General features: G+C 36.3%; 1 protein-coding gene across 5 annotated transcripts in view; it reads left to right on the forward strand.

Annotated features, from left to right (window-relative positions):
* The window catches only part of ROCK2 (Rho associated coiled-coil containing protein kinase 2), a 136,226-nt gene that overhangs the window by 107,808 nt on the left and 9,757 nt on the right, over window positions 1–18,661 (forward strand). For 4 of the 5 annotated variants that reach the window (XM_023252105.2, XM_006930517.5, XM_023252107.2 and 1 more), the window contains exons 18-31: window positions 1,236–1,395; window positions 4,050–4,210; window positions 4,768–4,952; window positions 8,597–8,666; window positions 9,587–9,690; window positions 9,852–10,038; window positions 12,227–12,320; window positions 12,423–12,517; window positions 13,269–13,448; window positions 13,628–13,796; window positions 14,145–14,321; window positions 16,131–16,201; window positions 17,150–17,238; window positions 17,635–17,713. In XM_023252105.2, the coding sequence (XP_023107873.1) occupies window positions 1,236–1,395; window positions 4,050–4,210; window positions 4,768–4,952; window positions 8,597–8,666; window positions 9,587–9,690; window positions 9,852–10,038; window positions 12,227–12,320; window positions 12,423–12,517; window positions 13,269–13,448; window positions 13,628–13,796; window positions 14,145–14,321; window positions 16,131–16,201; window positions 17,150–17,238; window positions 17,635–17,713 (1,821 nt within the window). The remainder of the gene's footprint in view (window positions 1–1,235; window positions 1,396–4,049; window positions 4,211–4,767; window positions 4,953–8,596; window positions 8,667–9,586; window positions 9,691–9,851; window positions 10,039–12,226; window positions 12,321–12,422; window positions 12,518–13,268; window positions 13,449–13,627; window positions 13,797–14,144; window positions 14,322–16,130; window positions 16,202–17,149; window positions 17,239–17,634; window positions 17,714–18,661) is intronic. The other variant, XM_019827905.3, reaches the window with a different exon arrangement.

Genomic DNA, 18,661 nt, shown 5'->3' on the forward strand with positions numbered 1-18,661 from the left:
ACAAAATCTATTTTAGTCCTAAGTTTGAGGTGCCTTAGGATGTTCGTAAAGGAGTAAACTATGTTGAAGCTAGAAATGTTTGAGAGTCATTGGTACAGAAGTAGCTGAAGCTGCGTGAATGCAAGAGCCTATCTCGGAAAAGATTGTTTAGAGCAATGGTTTTTCAGGGCAGAGTTGATTCTTCTGTTGTTGGATTGAAAAACCTCATTTTTAGGCGCTCCTGGGTGGCTCAGTTGGTTAAGCATCTGACTCTTGATTTTGGCTCAAGTCATGATCTCAACAGTTAGTGAGCTCAAGCCCCGCCTTGGGCTCTGCCCTGACCGTGTAGAGCCTGCTTGGGATTCATTCTCTCCCTCTCCCCCTCCCTCTCTCCCTCTCTCCCTCTCTCCCTCTCTCCCTCTCTCCCTCTCTCCCTCTCTCCCTCTCTCCCTCCCCCTCCCCCACTTTTCTGCCCCTACTCTGCGCATGCTCACTTGCTGTCTCTCTCAAAATAAACTTACAAAAAGAAAAAAATCATTTTCAGTATTAAGGATTTATTTGAAAAACAAAAGAAATATTTACATATATGATACAAACTATAGAAACAAAGAATTAGAAAATCTTTTGAGGATATAGAGAAAATAGATTGACTTCTATTATTAAAGTGTCCCAACTTAAAACAAGTCTCCTATGTGGAATATCAGGGTAAATGGTAGAGGATCCTGAAAATTTGTCGTCAGATACAGCAAAGGGAAATATTAGATAGGTTTTAAAGGTGAGAAATAATGATATAGAAGCTTGAAGTGGCTGAAGAGCGCCACCTCCAGAGAAGACCAGCATTTAAGGAATAGCTGGGGGGAAACTTCATAGGTGACAGAAAAGATGAGAACAGGAAGTGGGGAGCCAAGTGAGTGCACTCAGGTATGTCAAGGAAATAGTTTCAGGGCAACAGTGAGTCAAAATGGGGTAACTACTGAAAAGTGTTTGTCGAATCTGGTGGTGAGAATATCATGTGTTACTTCATTGAGATCACACACTCTCAGTGCAGATCTCCAAATGGTAGGGTGGAGGGATGGGGCTGTAGGTTCAGCAGGAGGTGAACAGGTGGATTCCGTGGATCATTGTTACAAGAAGTTTGAGTGAAGGGGGGAGGGAAAGTATTGAACATTCTTCGCTTGTAAAAAACAGCTTTATCAGTTTTTGAAATTGTGAGCCAGTCTTTTTTGTTGATCGCTGCTATTCTAAATCTTTAATAGGAAAAGAACAACATGGAAATAGATATGACATACCAACTAAAAGTTATACAGCAGAGCTTAGAACAAGAAGAAGCTGAGCATAAGGCTACGAAAGCACGGCTGGCAGATAAAAATAAAATTTATGAATCCATTGAAGAAGCAAAATCAGAAGCCATGAAAGGTATGCCTGTTTCCTAAGAGGGTTTTTCTGCAGCATTTTCCTAAGAATGGATTCTGTAGTCAACTCTTGATTTTGAGAAATATTTTTTTATATTTTATTGTCAAATATTGAGAACTGGAAAGAAAAACATTAGGGAAGCTTTACATACATATCATTTTTTCTCTTTATGGCAACGATCATTTCTAAGATGTAAGTCCTAAATACTGAATTATTCAACCAAATGTAAGGATCAGAGAGAAATGAATATTTCAGTGATAGCAATAGTAACAGGCATAAAGAGCATGAGGTTCTAGACTTATCTTTTCAGATTTGGGGGGATTTGCTATTTTTGTAATATTTAGTTTGACATTTACCAGTTTGTATAACAAAATTGTTGCCAGTTTATGCAAAATAAGTATTTTGGAAATAGTAGTTGACCTAACTAGAATACAAGCTCGTTGAATATTTTGAACTCTGTCATGATGAAGATACTAGCTAGATCTGGTCAAAGTCATCCACTACTAATGAATATAGGGTAAAATAACAGAGTTAACTTTTCCACAAACCAGCCTGTATCTTGGAATTGTCTTAGGATAATTTCTTGTTTTCCTAACTGACTGTTCATAATTATGAAGGATTTGAAATTCCAAAGGAAATTAATAAAAGACTCTTGCGAAAGATTCATAGAACTCTTAAGCAGAAATTTTATTTTAAATTGAAGCATAACATTTATGAATAATTTGGAAAAAATAGCCTTTTAATTAATGAATGAAATTTAAATTGGAGCTTTCTCGGTTAAAATCAGTTCAGTTTAAGGCAGTAATTAAGGATGTTAAGAGATGAAATGAGTGCTTTATTTAGAAAAATCTAATTACAAGAGTGGAAATTAGTGGGCCATGTTTCCCTGTCAGGGGCCTGGAAGATAGAGTTGAATTTCTTTTGAGGTGTAATTCAAGTGCAGTCACATTGCATTTCTCGCATTTGTAATACACACGTGTGACCACCACTCAAAACAAGTCATAGAATCTGTGTTTTCATCACCTACTCAGTAAGTTCACTTATGCCCCCTGTCTGTTCTCTGTGCCCACATTAGAGTGATTGTTTTTTTAAGTGAGTATATCTGTCCATGTGTTATCTCTGAACTGATAAAAATGAACCAATTCAGAGTAATAGTACCTACCATTTTTTTTTTCAAACTCCTTTTTAGAATACTAACATGAGATGTATGGTGACTTTCATAGTTTATAGGAGTACACAAAATTTAAATGTTGCTGGTGCTCAGACCGGCTCTAAAAGCCTTTGGCTTTTCCACTGCCATTCCGTAGCTTCCTTGATTAAGACTATGGCTTACTAATGAAAACTAGTCATGTGACCTTGTCTAGTTACTTAACCTTTTTTGTGCCTTGTTTCTTCTTAGACAGGTGTAAGAGTTTTAGGTTGTTTTGAAGACCCAAGTGCAATGACACGTGAAAATGCTTAGAAATATTAGCTGTTATTAGTAGAACGTGAAGAATAGTTTCGTTTTTTCCACACTTTTGAAGGCAGTTCATTGAAAAGTGAAAATTCATAGGCTTAATTTTCCCTTATATAACTTTGTAATACGATAATTCAATATCGAGCATTAGGTATGAAACAGCAGAGGAGCCCAATTGGATTTGAAAAGATTTTCTAATCAGTACATCAAAAGGTAATCCTTTAATGGTAATAACTGACATTTAATATGAAATCACTTGTTTAGACATAAACTTTGCCTGTTCTTCACTTTTAAAAGCCTTTTCTGATTAATAAAACAAATTAAAAGTTCATTACAAATCATTTAGAAAATTCAGGAAAGTATAAAGAAGTAAGTAAAGATTAACCACAATTTTACTAATCAGGATGCTATTTTGTATATTTTCTGAAATTTTTATACCCTTTTTGCTTTTTTTCTTTGAAAATAATACTGTGAACATTCTCTTTAGGTCTTTTTAACATTGTCCTTAAATACTGAGCACTTATCAAATTCTTCTTGTATGCCAACCAGCTATTAAGTGCCACACAGATAGTAACTAAGAATCTTCATAACATCCCTGTAAGGGACAACAGGTACTGGTATCATTCTACAGATGAGGAAATTGAGCCTCAGAGAGCTTAACTAACGTGCCCTTGTAAATAATTAGGATGTGTCAGAGACAGGGTTTAACCTTAGGAACTTTGGTCCCAGCGGCTTGTCCTTTGCCATTTCCCCAAAGCATAATTGTCCTTCTCTGCATAGTAATATGCTAATATGGAAAGAGCCATAGACGTCATAGAATCTACCCGGGATGTTTTAGGGTAAGAAAAGTGACACCAAGAGGCACAGGGCAGCAGGAAAATAAAATACGTCTTTATTAAAAAGATGTAAGCCTCTTTTAGAATCATAAGTGAAGGCACAATTTTACTTCAGTTAGAATAGATGTAATATTGCAGAGTGGTCGATTTTTCTGGACACTGGAAATAAAACTCCTGATTTCTAAGCGTGAAACTGTTGACATTTCAAACACATTAGGGAGAGTGATGAAAATATTAAATTGGAAATTAAAAAAAATGTTTTTAAGGCAGCATCATTTACAACAGTTTTCATAGCATGGTGTCACGTATTTGATATGCCTTTTTGGTATGTGAATGCACAACTCTGTCCATTTTTGTGGCAATAGAAATGGAGAAAAACCTCTCAGAGGAAAGGACGTTAAAGCAGAAGGTGGAAAACCTGTTGCTGGAAGCTGAGAAGAGATGCTCTATATTAGACTGTGACCTCAAACAGTCACAGCAGAAAATAAATGAACTCCTTAAGCAGAAGGATGTGCTAAATGAAGATGTGAGTATGAAGTTTACTAATAAGTAATAATAAACTGTGTAATGAATTCATAGTCCGCGTAGGTTTATCCATAATGTTGGTTTCATAATTAAAATTTTTTTCTTATAATCTGTAACCTTTAATTTTACTGAATTTGGATGATAGCTAAATGAATCATAATTTAAAATTTTAAGTTATTTTTACCCTAAAGACCATATTTTATTTTAAAAAGTATGACAACAGAAATACAAAAAATATTTTACTGTGAAGTGAATTAGCTGCCTAAGGACAAAAATCTGTTTTGCATGATCATATTTGCTGCAAGCTTCATTGATAAGAAAAATCAAAATCAAGGGGTGCCTGGGTGGCTCAGTCGGCTAAGCGTCCGACTTCAGCTCAGGTCATGATCTTGTAGTTCATGATTTCTCATTTTCACTCTCACTCTCACTCTCACTCTCACTCTCACTCTCACTCTCACACTCTCATTCTCTGTCTCTCTCAAAATAAATAAACATTAAAAAAATAAATCAAAGTCAAAGTAATTTATTTATATACCAAGTATACAATTTATTTTTTAGATCAGAAACTTGACATTAAAAATAGAGCAAGAAACTCAAAAGCGCTGCCTTACACAAAATGACTTGAAGATGCAAACACAGCAAGTTAACACACTAAAAATGTCAGAAAAGCAGTTAAAACAGGAGAATAATCATCTCATGGAAATGAAAATGAGCTTGGAAAAGCAGAATGCTGAACTTCGAAAGTAAGTAAATTGTTTGAGACAAAGTTTTATTCATATATATGAGTATCCACATGTAAATTATCTTAATTTTGGTTTACCTGGGGGTTTTCTTTTGATCATTTTCTTGACCACATTTGCTCTCTTTTTCTGTTTAAGTAATGTGTTGAGTGCCGCTGTTATCCCTCAAGATTACATTTGCTTCCCCAACGATTTTTTTTTTACTACTTCTACCTATTGCCGCCTCTGTAAATGAATAACCAAGTATCACCAGGCATTTGAGGAAAGTGTTCAGTACTAAAGAGAAAGACTGTGATAAAGAAAAAGGAAACGTACCCCCAGATGAGGAATATATTAAGGAAAGAAGAGGAAAGCACAAACAAATAAAAAAAGCCTATTAGTAATAATTAGTATTGATCAAAACTTCTAGGAGATAGTACTTCCGTTAAACAAGAAGCCGGCATAAAGCAAAAAAGGCAGCCAGAATGAGAACGAGCTGTTAAAGATGAAAAATGACCGCATATACATTTATTAGGATGGTTTAAAGAAAAATTCAAAGAAATTTCATCGACTGTGGAAGAAGAGGGCGTGACGTAGAAGGTGTGTGGCCCAGGGGTTCTAGCCCCAGACAGAGAAGTCTAGAGAAGGAAGGAAGAGGAGGAAGTTGTTAGAGAAATAATGGAAAACAGGTTTCCCGTGGCGGGAAGAGAAGTCGTCGGATTGAAAGGACTCAACCGAAAATAAGTGAAGACAAGACCCGCATTTGGACGTGTTCTCGTCAAATTTCAAAAACAAGAGAAAGGGTGGGTGGGAGTATTGCGGTTCGCATCCCGGACTGGGGAGGCTGTGGTTTGTGGTTGATGGAGCAGGAAGCGAGGCTTGGCCGTATGGCTGAGGCCAGTGATACGGCTGTGTTAGGAGAGCTGGGGAGAGGTGAGGGATAGGAACAGCTAACTCCCCACTCTGGCAGCAGGGAACTAGTAAAGAAGAGTTTAAATTTGTGTCAAGAAATAAGCTGAGATGTGGAGGTAGTTACCAAAAGAACAAAACAGAATTGAAACGAAGTGAATTCCTCCAGGGGAGTGAATTGAGGGTGTGAAGACGTGTGGAAAGAGAGACCGCTACCTTTCTGGCCGATTTTTTCTGTGCCATTCTGTACTTTTTCACTGTAACCATGTACGTATAATGGGTTATTTTTTTGAAAAGTACTTGTCTTAAATACCTAATAAATGTTAGGTGTTTAAAGTTACACGTAAGTGGATGATGGCAGCTCTTCGAGGATATTAAAATTATACTGAGGTTTGCTGCAAATGGGCTTAGCCGATGATGATGAGATCATTCCAAAAATTGACCTTTTATATAGTATTAATCAGCATCTTTCCCATTTTTGACTCAGAATAATTAGAATCCTCGCTTTTAATAGCAGGCACCTCGATAGTAAAATACAGATATAACACATAAAGTGACAATGAGTGATAACTTTCTTTATGTGGAGGTTTTAAGAGCCAGTAAGTAAACAAAGTGACCAAATTATGTTAAATGAGAATAAGAGTAAAAGCCTTAAGTAACACACAGATGGAAAACAGTATGATTAAATCATTTGGTCTGAGTCTTTCTTGCTGTGTATATTTTTAAATATCTAGGTGGTATTTAAATGTCTTTTCCCTATAAAATACTCAGACTAAACAGTAAATGTTCCCCTTAATGAATGCAGATGTAGTTCATCTTGCCAGAAAGAATCTACTGTGATAGTTCGTTATTTACTCTTCTGTATCTGTACAGTGTATGTAGGGTTGAGTTTTTTGTAGATTTTGGAGCGTTTTTGTTTTCTAAGTGTATCATATATGTGGTGTTCTTCTCCAATTTGCCTTTTTCCCCTTAGCTTAGACTTGGAATAATTGTGATCTTTATGTTTTCTTAGTAACCCTAGGATTGGGGGTGCCTGGGTGGCTCAGTCGATTAAGCCTCCATCTTCGGCTCAAGTCATGATTTCACAGTTTGTGGGTTTCGAGCCCCACATTGGGTTTTCTCCTGTCAGCACAGAGCCCGCCTCAGGTCTCGCTCTCTCTCTGCCCCTCCCCTACTTGCACGTTCTCGCTCTCTCTCTCTCTCTCAGAAATAAATAAACATTAAAAAAAAAAAAAAAACAACTCCAGAATTTATTTCAACACAAGGCTCACTTTTTATTTTACGTATTTTTTATTTAATTTTATTTCTTTATTGAAGATATATGCATACATATATGTAATAATGCATACAGAAAAAATACACAAATGATATGTAGAGCTTCGTGAATTTTTACAAAATGTACAGATCTGTGCAATTTAAACATCTACATTTAAACATAAAAGCTAGGGGCGCCTGGGTGGCTCAGTTGGATAAGCATCCAGCTTCGACTCATGTCGAACCCATGAACCATGGTTCATGGGTTCGAGTGTCTCGTCGAGCTCTGTGCTGACAGCTCAGCCTGGATCTTGCTTCCGATTCTGTGTCTCCTCTTCTGTCTCTATCTGCCCCTCTCCTGCTGGTACTCTGTCTCTCTCTCTCAAAAACAAATAAACACTAAAAAAAAATTTTTTTTTTTTTTTATTTAAAAAAAAAAAATTTTTTTTTTTCAACGTTTATTTATTTTTGGGACAGAGAGAGACAGAGCATGAACGGGGGAGGGGCAGAGAGAGAGGGAGACACAGAATCGGAAACAGGCTCCAGGCTCTGAGCCATCAGCCCAGAGCCTGACGCGGGGCTCGAACTCCCGGACCGCGAGATCGTGACCTGGCTGAAGTCGGATGCTTAACCGACTGCGCCACCCAGGCGCCCCCCAAATTTTTTTTTTTAATAAAATAAACATAAAAACCTGTGTGTCTTTCCTCCCCTCTGGCCCCTTCGCAGTTATTTCTTCACTCATCCTAAGATGACCAATTCTCAGGTCCTCTTTTAATTCTACTAGTTGGGCAGAAATGGCTGATCACAGTGAACGTGTGAGAATATGTAATTTAGTATTACTGTTCTAATATATCACTATTTGGTCTCAGCACCCACTTACACTCTTAAAAATTATGAAGGGCCCCCCAAGATTTTTGTTTATGTGAGTTATATCTCATGATATTTTTTGTGTTAGAAATCAAAACAGAGAAAATTTTATTTGTTTAATTTACTTACTTTAAATGTTTGTTTATTTTGAGAGAGCGTGGGAGCACAAATGGCAGAGAGAGAGAGAGAGAGAGAGAGAGAGAGAGAGAGAGAGAGAGAGAATCCCAAGCAGACTTGTGCTATCGGCGCAGAGCCCGATGCAGGCTCGAATCCATGAACCATGAGATTGTGACCTGAGCTAAAACCAAGGATTCTATGCTCGACTGACTGAGCCCCAAAACTGAGAAAATTTTAAAACACAGGAGCATACAAACATATTTCATTAGCTGTTGGAATGATGACATCATATGTTATAGAACTTTAAAAAAAAGTCTATACTTGTGAGAGAATGAGAATTTGAAAAAAACAAAAAAACCCACCACACTGGTGATTAGTATTACGAAAATAATTTGACCTCTTGGGACTTCTTTTTTTTAAAGGCTCCAGGGATGCCCACTGGTTCCCTAGGCCACATTTCAAGAGTTGCTGGTTTAATATATAGGTAGCTTATTTGAACCTTTGCTTTAATGTCCCCACAGAGAACGTCAAGATGCAGACGGGCAAATGAAGGAACTCCAAGATCAGCTTGAAGCAGAGCAGTACTTCTCAGTAAGTTCCGGATACGTTAGTTTGAAAATTGTCGTGTTTGTAGAATTAAAAATTTGCTGCAGAATGAGGAAAACGATTCTTGTCTTTAGGATAGATTCTTCTAGCAAACATCAGACAGATTGGGATAGGATGTTTTGTACCACACAATTCATATAGAAAGAATAGCTGGGCAAATGACTGTTGATAGCTTAACAGAAATCTATTATCATTGCTAGAAAAATGGTTCTAAGCACATCAGTGAAGTTGATTTAAAAAAACACTGCTTTTTGAGGAAGAATTTTCATGAAGAAATTGTCATTTTAATGTTTGCATTTTTTAAATCAGTTTTAAAATATGAAGTAGTAATGTCACCTTTGTTTTATTTAAGCCAACAAAATTTCCTTGTCTAAATTAGTAGTATACTTCTTTGCCTCTTTATCCTACCAATCTGTGTCATTTAATGAGAAATTCTGATACCCAGTTGAAAAGCAAGCTTCTTGGGGCGCTCGGGTGTCTGAATCCATTGAGCGTCTGACTTTCGGCTCAGGTCACAATCTAACAGTGTGTGAGTTGAAGCCCCACTTTGGGCTCTCTGCTGTCAGCACAGAGCCTGCTTCAGATCCTGTCTCCCTTTCTCTCTGCCCCTCCCCCACCCTCTCACACGGGCCTGCGTGTGTGCGCGCTTTCTCTCCCCCCCCCCAAAATAAATAATTAATTAAAAAAAATTTAAATCCAGCTTCCAAGTTATTAGCAGAACTTGTATTAGTTACTTGGTAGATTACTAGAAAAGCCCATTAAACTATTAGTTTGCTCAGTGTTCAGGAACATATTTGTGTTCAGCTTGACTTTTTGTGTAGATAGACCTTGAATATAGAAATAATGTTCCTGCTGATGGTGATAATGGCGGTGACATGTTTCTTCTGTTCTGTTTTGCTGTTTAGACTCTCTATAAAACACAGGTGAGAGAACTTAAAGAAGAATGTGAAGAAAAGACCAAACTTTGTAAAGAATTACAGCAGAAGAAACAGGAATTCGAGGACGAAAGGTACAGACCGAGATTCTTATCTCTTTTGTTGATAACTGGGTACTCAGCTCCTAGAACAGTACCTGCTGTGCCCTCAGTAAGAATTTGTCGATGAAGTGTATTAGAAACTTTGACTTCCTAGTGAAAATTGAACATTAAAATTATGTATCATTAAAATGTAGGGACTCCTTGGCTGCTCAACTGGAGATCACCTTGACCAAAGCAGATTCTGAGCAGCTGGCTCGTTCAATTGCTGAAGAGCAATATTCTGATTTGGAAAAAGAGAAAATCATGAAAGAGCTTGAGATCAAAGAGATGATGGCTAGACACAAACAGGAACTCACTGAAAAAGATGCTACAATTGCATCTGTAAGTAAAGTTTTTTAGTCCTTTTTTGATTTTAATTAAATTACTGTATCACACATGTTACTTAGAAGTGCTAGGAAAGTACTGCAGACAGAAATGAAAAGTTGTGTATTCTGGCTTTGGGACGTTTTATCCAGTTATCCACTAGCTTCTCGGTGTCGTTTGGTAGAAAGAGGCTCAAAAAAAGAACTACTTGCAATGGCTCTGCCTGTTGGTATATTCGGAGTGAAAGGACTAAAGGGAAAGGGAAAAAGCCAAAGCAGAAAACAGTGTAAACCATTTTTTTCTTGCTAAACAAATCTTAGTTCAAAAGAATCTTGAAACTACCATGAAGGTAGTCATATGTAAGTTGAAAAAAAATTATAATGAGAATTTCAAGGAGACGGAAAACATCAAGTAGTTGAATTTGTTTTATCAGTTATCCGGGTCATTGAAATGGTACATTGATTAGAACGTGTGGCATTGGAGCCAGGGATGCTTATTCCCGTTCAGCGGAAATAAGTAGGGAGGCCAGAAGTAGACTCTCGCACGTAAAGACCTTGGTCTGTGAGAGCAGTGTGGACAGACACATTGGTGGGAAAAGATACAGATGCAATGAAAGGTTTGGGATGACTCTTTTGTGTGGGAAGGAATGAAGTTAGATCCTTACCTTTTACAACATAACAAGAATAAATTCTAGCTATCTTAAAGATCTAAAGATGAAAAAGAAAAACTTTAAACAGAACAAAATCCAGAACTTACTGTAGCAGAAGACCACAAACTGCAGGGAGAAGATACTTGTAATGTTTTTATTAAACGGGATTTGTATCTAGAACACATATGGCACTCTCGAGCTCAATGAGAAGAAGTTAAACAATCCAAGAGAAAAATTGGCCAAAAGAGAAAACCCTAAAAACATAAGCAGATGCTTAACCTAAATACTCTTTAAGAAAGGCTAGATAAAATAACTTTGAAATACCATTTCGTATTCATTACAAAGGCAGAATTCAGTATCTAATTTCAAGTGTTTGAAGGGTGTGTGGGAAATGACATTCTTATTTAAAGCTATGAGGAGTATAGATTTAGTATGGTATAGTATAGTGTATAATGTGGCAATTTAAATATTATTTATTCTAAATATGAAAAATTAAATATTCATATAATCCAAAGAAAGTTGATGTTAAGATAAATATGGTAGAGAAATTCAGGTACAATTTTTAGAGCAGCATAAATGTTTGTAATAGCAAGAAATTCAAATGTCTTAGCAGTCAGTCTTCTCAATAGATGAATGGATAAATGGTATGTGGTAGAAGATGGGACTGCTGTATCAGTTAAAATGATTTAATTAGATCTTTACATATCAACAGTTTAATTCTTTTTTTAAGTTTACTTATTTGGAGAGAGAGAAAGTACACATGCTTGAGCAGAACAGAGTGGAGGGCAGAAAGAGAGAGAGAGAACCTCAAGCAGGCTCTGTGCTCTCGGCACAGAGCCCAACACAGGGCTCCATCCCACAAACCACAAGATCATGCCTGAGCCGAAGTCGAAGGTCGGATGTTTAAACTCTGAACCACCCAGGCATCCCAACAATTTAATTCTTAATATGATCTCCAGTGAAAGCATTTACAGAAAGATACAGTGTGATGCTGTTTATGGACAATTTAAAATCACATAAAACCATGGTATATGTTATGTGTTTGTAATAAAAGGATATAATCATTGATGGGAAGGATGAGCATATCATTCACAATAAAATTTCTTTGGGGAAGGAAGAATAGGAATAGGATTTGGAGAGAATAAAAAAGGATGTCAGCTTCTTTGTAAAATTTTATTTCGTTTTAAAATGTCCTGGAGGAAATACTACAGTTAAAAATTTGTTTATTCTGCATGATGAAATGCAGAGATCTGTTATAGTATTTGTTTGTTTTTAGTTTATTAAATGTTTTTCTCATTAAAAATACCGCTAAGGATTTTTGAGAGAAGGGCAATGTTTTTGCTTCCTGGGGTGCACATGAAGTCTGTCACAGTCAGTGAAGTTTTCACCAAGGGTGAATTTCGATAAGGTTCCACAAAGCCACGAAGCATAGATACAGATGTACTTAGAAAAATAAGAATTTTAGCAACATTCTAGGATACTTTCATTTTGAATTATTGCTTTATAATGTAGATTTTGTAAATTGTGATATGATTTTCTTTCCACTTTCGTTCTTAGCTTGAAGAAACTAACAGGACACTAACTAGTGATGTTGCCAATCTTGCAAATGAGAAAGAAGAATTAAATAACAAATTAAAAGATGCCCAAGAACGTATGTATGAACAAAGAATAAGGTTTATATTTTAAATATGCCTAATGTTTTGTCAGTTGTTGTAATTATTAATATAATTTTTTGCGTTTTTCCATATTTCAGAGCTATCACGGTTGAAAGATGAGGAGATAAGTGCAGCCGCTATTAAAGCACAATTTGAGAAGCAACTATTAACAGAGAGAACACTGAAAACTCAAGTATGTGTAATAAAGTCTAAATATGATTTTGAATTCTTTCAGTTTCTTCTCTCTTTTACATTTTACTTCTAGCATTACAGATTGGCTGTAGCAGTCATTGAATGAATCAGTATTTGTGAACCAATCACAATTACCTGATTTTTGCCAGATTAGAAGAAGCTAGATGTGGTTATTAACTTTGTCCAATTCAGTGTTTACTTACGGTTTCCTTAATTTTTCCATATGGAATCACACTCCCTCCTAATTTTTTATTGTAATCTGGTAAGTGTTTCTGCTTTTAAGAAACTAGAGAGAGTAAACATTTGAGCATCCTTCTGCCAACATTTATGGTTGTACATGCTGCGTGAATCTTTGCGGGTCCCACATGCTTAGTTCTCTGGTTGAACAGACTGTATTTTATTAATGTGATGCCAGTGCAGCATTCTCTTCCTCCAGGATAAAAGTGGATCTGCCTCGTAAAAGTCTCTCTAGGAACTAAAAACTCGCAGTAATAGAAGGTGACATTAGAGCAAACCTGATGTACTTTAAACATTTTAAATTATATTCCTTAGAAAACATGAGCGTGAGAAACAAATGTAGGTTGGAGAAGGGTAACGAGTAATGGAGCGTGTGTTACTTAATATAGACAGTGTTTCTCTGTCACCCTGTATGTATAGGGAAGGAGATTATTAGTGGTCATATAACTTGCTCTTGGTGAGTTATCAAGAAGCATCGATGTATTTTATTACAAAGTTATGTTTATGTTTTTAAGGCTGTGAACAAGTTGGCCGAGATCATGAATCGAAAAGAACCTGTCAAGCGTGGTAGTGACACTGATGTGCGGAGAAAAGAGAAAGAGAATAGAAAGCTACACATGGAGCTTAAATCTGAACGTGAAAAACTGACCCAGCAGATGATCAAGTATCAGAAAGAACTGAATGAAATGCAGGCTGTAAGAATACTTTCTGAACTCTAGATTGAAGGCTTCTTTTTAAGAAGAATTGTTTTCATGTCTGCACATATTTTATTGGTTATAGGACATTTCTGTTACTTCATAATTGTTAATTGCATTAAAGGAAATTATGAGGTATATGGCATCAGATTAATTTGATGTAATTTAATTTCTTGTAGCAAATAGCTGAAGAGAGCCAGATTCGAATTGAACTGCAGATGGCCCTGGACAGTAAAGACAGTGACATTGAGCAGCTGCGGTCACAGCTCCAGGCCTTGCATATTGGTCTGGATAGTTCCAGTATAGGCAGTGGACCAGGGGATGCTGAGGCAGACGATGGCTTTCCAGGTATGGATTTCTTTTCAGCTCTTAGGCTATTTTTATTAAACGACTTCGTCTTAAAGATGAAGCAATTGATTGTTTTAAGCCCTGTGATTGATTCTGCTCTTGAGAAAAATGTTTGTCATTTCTTTAAGAAAAGCCTACTCCTTGGAGTGGGGATTCAAATGACAGTTTAAACTTACAGTGTTTATTGATTTTTGACAAAAATGTTTGCGAAACAATGCAAAAGAAAATTCCACATATTTGCTTAAGTTAGCTCTTTATGTATTACAGGAAGCTCTCTTTCCAGGTTTTCATTTTATTTTCTCTTAACTTCTTTCTGCATTCTTACTTCCTCTCATGCTGGATGTTTAGTTCATATCACTCAGTCACGCACTATGGAATCCTTGTCATTCACCTACCAACGTTCCTCTACTTCTCTCAATATTGCCACTAAGCCTTCCAGTTCTCATATGCTTCTTGACTCTGATTCTGACTCAGAAGAAGAATCTTTGCCTTACTTACCTATTTCATCGGAACCTGATGGTACAGGTGATATCCTGAAAATCTTTCACCTTTGGGGTTTGTCACCCTCCCCTTAATTTCAGTCCTTCTGCAAAGTTTTTGTAACATTGACTAATTATCCACTAACCAATTGTTCTGGTCTCCGTTAAAAAGAAAGTGCTGCATGAATAAAGAATTTTTAAAGGTATTGTCACATGGCATTGCTACTATATTCGATAGACTTATTTTGTCAACTTCAGATCATTAAAGAGCATATGGTTTTACCGTCTGTGTCGTCCATTTTCATCCAACAAGAAATTCTTCCTGAAATTTCATATCAAGAGTGACGGTACAAAAAAAACACGTAGACTGTTTGCGAGGATGTATATAGGTTTTCACTGAGTGCTTAGCTAGTCAACATTGTGTTAAGCCTTAAAAGACAGTTCAACCCAGTCCCTGAAAGGACTTAGAGTTTAAGTGAAAAACTAGATGGCAAACATAAAATCACTATGTTGAACACAAAGTTAGTATAAGTGCAGGTCTAATGTAAATGCCGTGGGAAATTAGTGTATGAGCAGCTGACTATGAGGTAAAATTTAATCCCTTACTAATTGAATGCAAAGTGAAATAGCTATAGTTTTTTTATATTGTTGCCACATTTCCCAGGTATAAAACAGTATATAATATAAATCATAAGTAACTGTATTGAAGTTTTAGATTTTAGCAGTAAATTTCAGTCTCACTCAAATTGTTAGATCATCTGATTAAGTCCCTTAAGTTGGTGTAGGACCACATCCAGACATTTCACATTATGTGGGCTGTTTTTATAAATGTTTATTTATTTGTGAGACAGAGAGTGAGTGTGAGTGGAGATGAGCAGAGAGAGAAGGAGACACAGAATCTGAAGCAGGCTCCAGGCTCTGAGCTGTCAGCACAGAGCCTGATGCGGGGCTCGAACTCACGGACCACGAGATCATGACCTGAGCCAAAGTCGGACACTCAACCGACTAAGCCACCCAGGCGCCCGTATATGGGCTGTTTTTAATGGCAGCATTTCTGTTATAGAGTCTGAAGGTTGTTGATGGAAGAGAGTATAGATAGGTACTGGAGTCAGAGTTGTGTCCTTGTGTGACGCAATTTATGGAAAGCACCTAGCATAGTTCAGTAGGTGATTATTAGAATAACCTCCAAAAATGCTGGTTTGCCCCTAGTTATTTCATTAAATGATACTGATCAAATGCCTTTGAAACAAATTCTAAGGATTCAGGCAGTTTCCTTTGTTGAACTAGAATTTTACCAATTTTGCTGTTTTGGAATTTAGAAATCTTCTGGTTATATTGCTACTTATTAACCACATTTGATCTGTAATTTACACAACTTCATTTAATTTTATTTTAGCCATTTAAAAAATCATTTTCTCTGAACATGTAATTATTAACTTAAAAGATTTTCTCTTCAAAGAAGATATATATGCAGTAAATCTATAATTAGGCCTTCTTCCAAAGGAAAAAAATTTCTCATATAGTTGTATCAGTGAGAATAGAGAACTGCTTCTCTTTTTTTGCAACTTTTCTGCTGAACTTTGCAGATGCACGAATTTAATCAGCAGGGGGCATTTGACCATATAAACTATAGCATATATAGTTCCAATGTGGTATAACCTGGATTTTGTTTTGCATTTCATAACTTGCTTATACTGATCCTGCATCATTATTACAGCCTAGATAATAATATAATGGTAAATTCTGAGGGGCGTATTTGATTTGTTCTATGACTTTTCTATTAAAATGTTATTATAGTTCTCATTTTCTTAGGAGAATTGTTATATTTATCCTCATATCTTGTGCTTATTGATAGAATCAAGACTAGAAGGATGGCTTTCATTGCCTGTGCGAAACAACACTAAGAAATTTGGATGGGTTAAAAAGGTAATTGGTAGTTTTGAATATGGTTCTTTTATTTGGCTTTTGGTTTAGCTTTAGCCATTTTACTTTTGTAGTTGTAAGATACATATAACTAGAACTTTTAGACGCATAAAACTTTGGACTTTGATTTGGAATGATGTGATTTTATGTATCTTTGTGAAAAAAAGCCTTTCATCATTAATGTGCTGTTAATAATAAAACAGGTTTTGATGCTAGGAAAACAGAAGCCTGTTGACTTCAGTGTTTTGCTATTTCAGTGGGAAAACAACTGTGGTTATGATAGAAAGGCTTATTTATTTCTTTTCCTCTGTTACTATGATTATTGGTATTATGTTCATTTCTGGTAAATATCTTAGTCTATTCAGGCTTCTATAACAGAATAGACTGGGTAGTGTATGAACAATAGAACTTTATTTCTCACAGTTCTTGGGGGCTGGAAGTCTCAGGATCAGGATATTTGGGTTCTGGTAAAGGCCCTCTTCTTGGTGCAGACTTCGTGCTATGTTCTCATGTGGTGGAAGGGGCTAAGGATCTCTCTGGAGCCCCTTTTGTAAGGGCACTGACCCCATTCATGAGGGCTCTGCTCTTATGGCCTGTTCACCTTCCAAAGCCCCTTCCATTAGGTGTTAGGGTTTAACATAAAAATTTGGGGGAACACAAACATTCAGACCATAGTAATAAGGCTACCTGTGCTTATTGAATTTTGAAGCTAAATCAGTCTAAAAAATATTTGAATTAATATCCTTCCCAATTTGCTTATTTAAAAAATATATATGCAAGCTGTAAATTTGTTATTTTAAGGAAGACCTTTTAAGGATATAATGAGAACTGTTTAGTTATTTAACTTAGGTATTACATGATTTTTGTTGCTGTAGAATTTGTTTTCAGAGAAAATAAATGTGATACATAGATTAACTTTAGTCATTAATTCCTTCTCTCCCTCTTTAACAGTATGTGATTGTAAGCAGTAAGAAGATTCTTTTCTATGACAGTGAACAAGATAAAGAACAATCTAATCCTTACATGGTTTTAGATATAGAGTAAGTGTTTTTATTAGAATATTTAGAAACTTTCCCTTGTAAAGTGTATGAGACAAATGTGACCTTTTTGTCAAGTTAGTGCTATTTATACATAAATATATATAGTATAGCTCCTACTGTACTGTTGTTACATTTTCTCATATTTGCCTCATAGAGATGAAAGTCTGGGGTATAGAGTTAGCTAAAACATGTTTTCTGAAACTAATTAGAAAATTTCTGACTTCCTGGAAATACGCAAAATCTCAAGGAGTGATTGAATTAATAGAAGCAAGGTATCCTATGACCCTCTAACGTGGGTCAAAGTAGTCCATTTTAACTTCCAACATAAGTATAGGATAACTAATGTAATTTGATCCTCCAGTAATATTTTATTCCTTTATTAAAAATCTTTTATAGCAAATTATTTCATGTCCGACCAGTTACACAAACAGATGTATATAGAGCAGATGCTAAAGAAATTCCAAGGATATTTCAGGTAAACAGCCTTCTGTGTCTTTCATGCTTATTCTGTTTGGATACATCTTTATTCCTCTCTGTCTTGGTAAAGTCTGTATGTAGTATGTTTATATCCTGTTTCTGGCCTTTGCTTTCCTTTTGTTCAAGGTTCATTACAACATTTTTATTTTAGTTTTTAAGTTTTTCTTAATGTTTATTTTTTTGAGAGAGAGGAAGAGTGCAAGTGGGGGAGGGGCAGAGAGAGAGAGAGGGGGACACAGAATCAGAAGCAGGCTCCGGGTTCTGAGCTGTCAGCACAGAGCCCGATGGGAGGGTCGAACTCACGAACCGTGAGATCATGACCTGAGCCGAAGCTAGACGCTCAACTGAGTCACCCAGGCGCCCCTCATTACGACATTTTTAAACTATACCCTTTCTCTTCTGTTTCTGATTTTATGCTCAGCTCTCTATAAAGTTAAAGTTGTTTGTAAAGTTGAATTTTGCACCCAGTAGCCCTTTTACTTCCAATTTAAAGTGAAGCCAAATGCTTCCCTGTTCTACTTTCGTTTTAAAATTAGTCAAACCCACAATTACTGAGTTCCTTCTATGTGAAAACCATTGTGCTTGGGGTACTGTGGGAGAGTTGGCCACTTATTTTCTGGATACTTGTAATGTTTATTTGGGGTGTATTATACATCGTTTCCTCTTTCTTGCTCAACTCTCCAAATACAAATCTTTCCATTAAAGCTATGATAGCAGTTATCACCCAGTTGTCAGTTTTTGAGAATCATAGAGCATCACTTTGTATAATTGCCACATCCCTTTGGGGGGATTGATTTGAACACTCCCTCCCAGAAAAACTTTCTGATACCCCTCAAGCAAAAGTTTACCTATTGGCCTATTCTGATAAAATTGCTGAAACACAGTAAGATCTCCTGGATAAAATAAGGAGGCACATTTGAACAAGATAGATTTTTTCCTGAAAAGG

Source organism: Felis catus, chromosome A3 (assembly GCF_018350175.1).
Source record: "Felis catus isolate Fca126 chromosome A3, F.catus_Fca126_mat1.0, whole genome shotgun sequence".
In the NCBI taxonomy this organism is placed as follows: Eukaryota; Metazoa; Chordata; class Mammalia; order Carnivora; family Felidae; genus Felis; species Felis catus.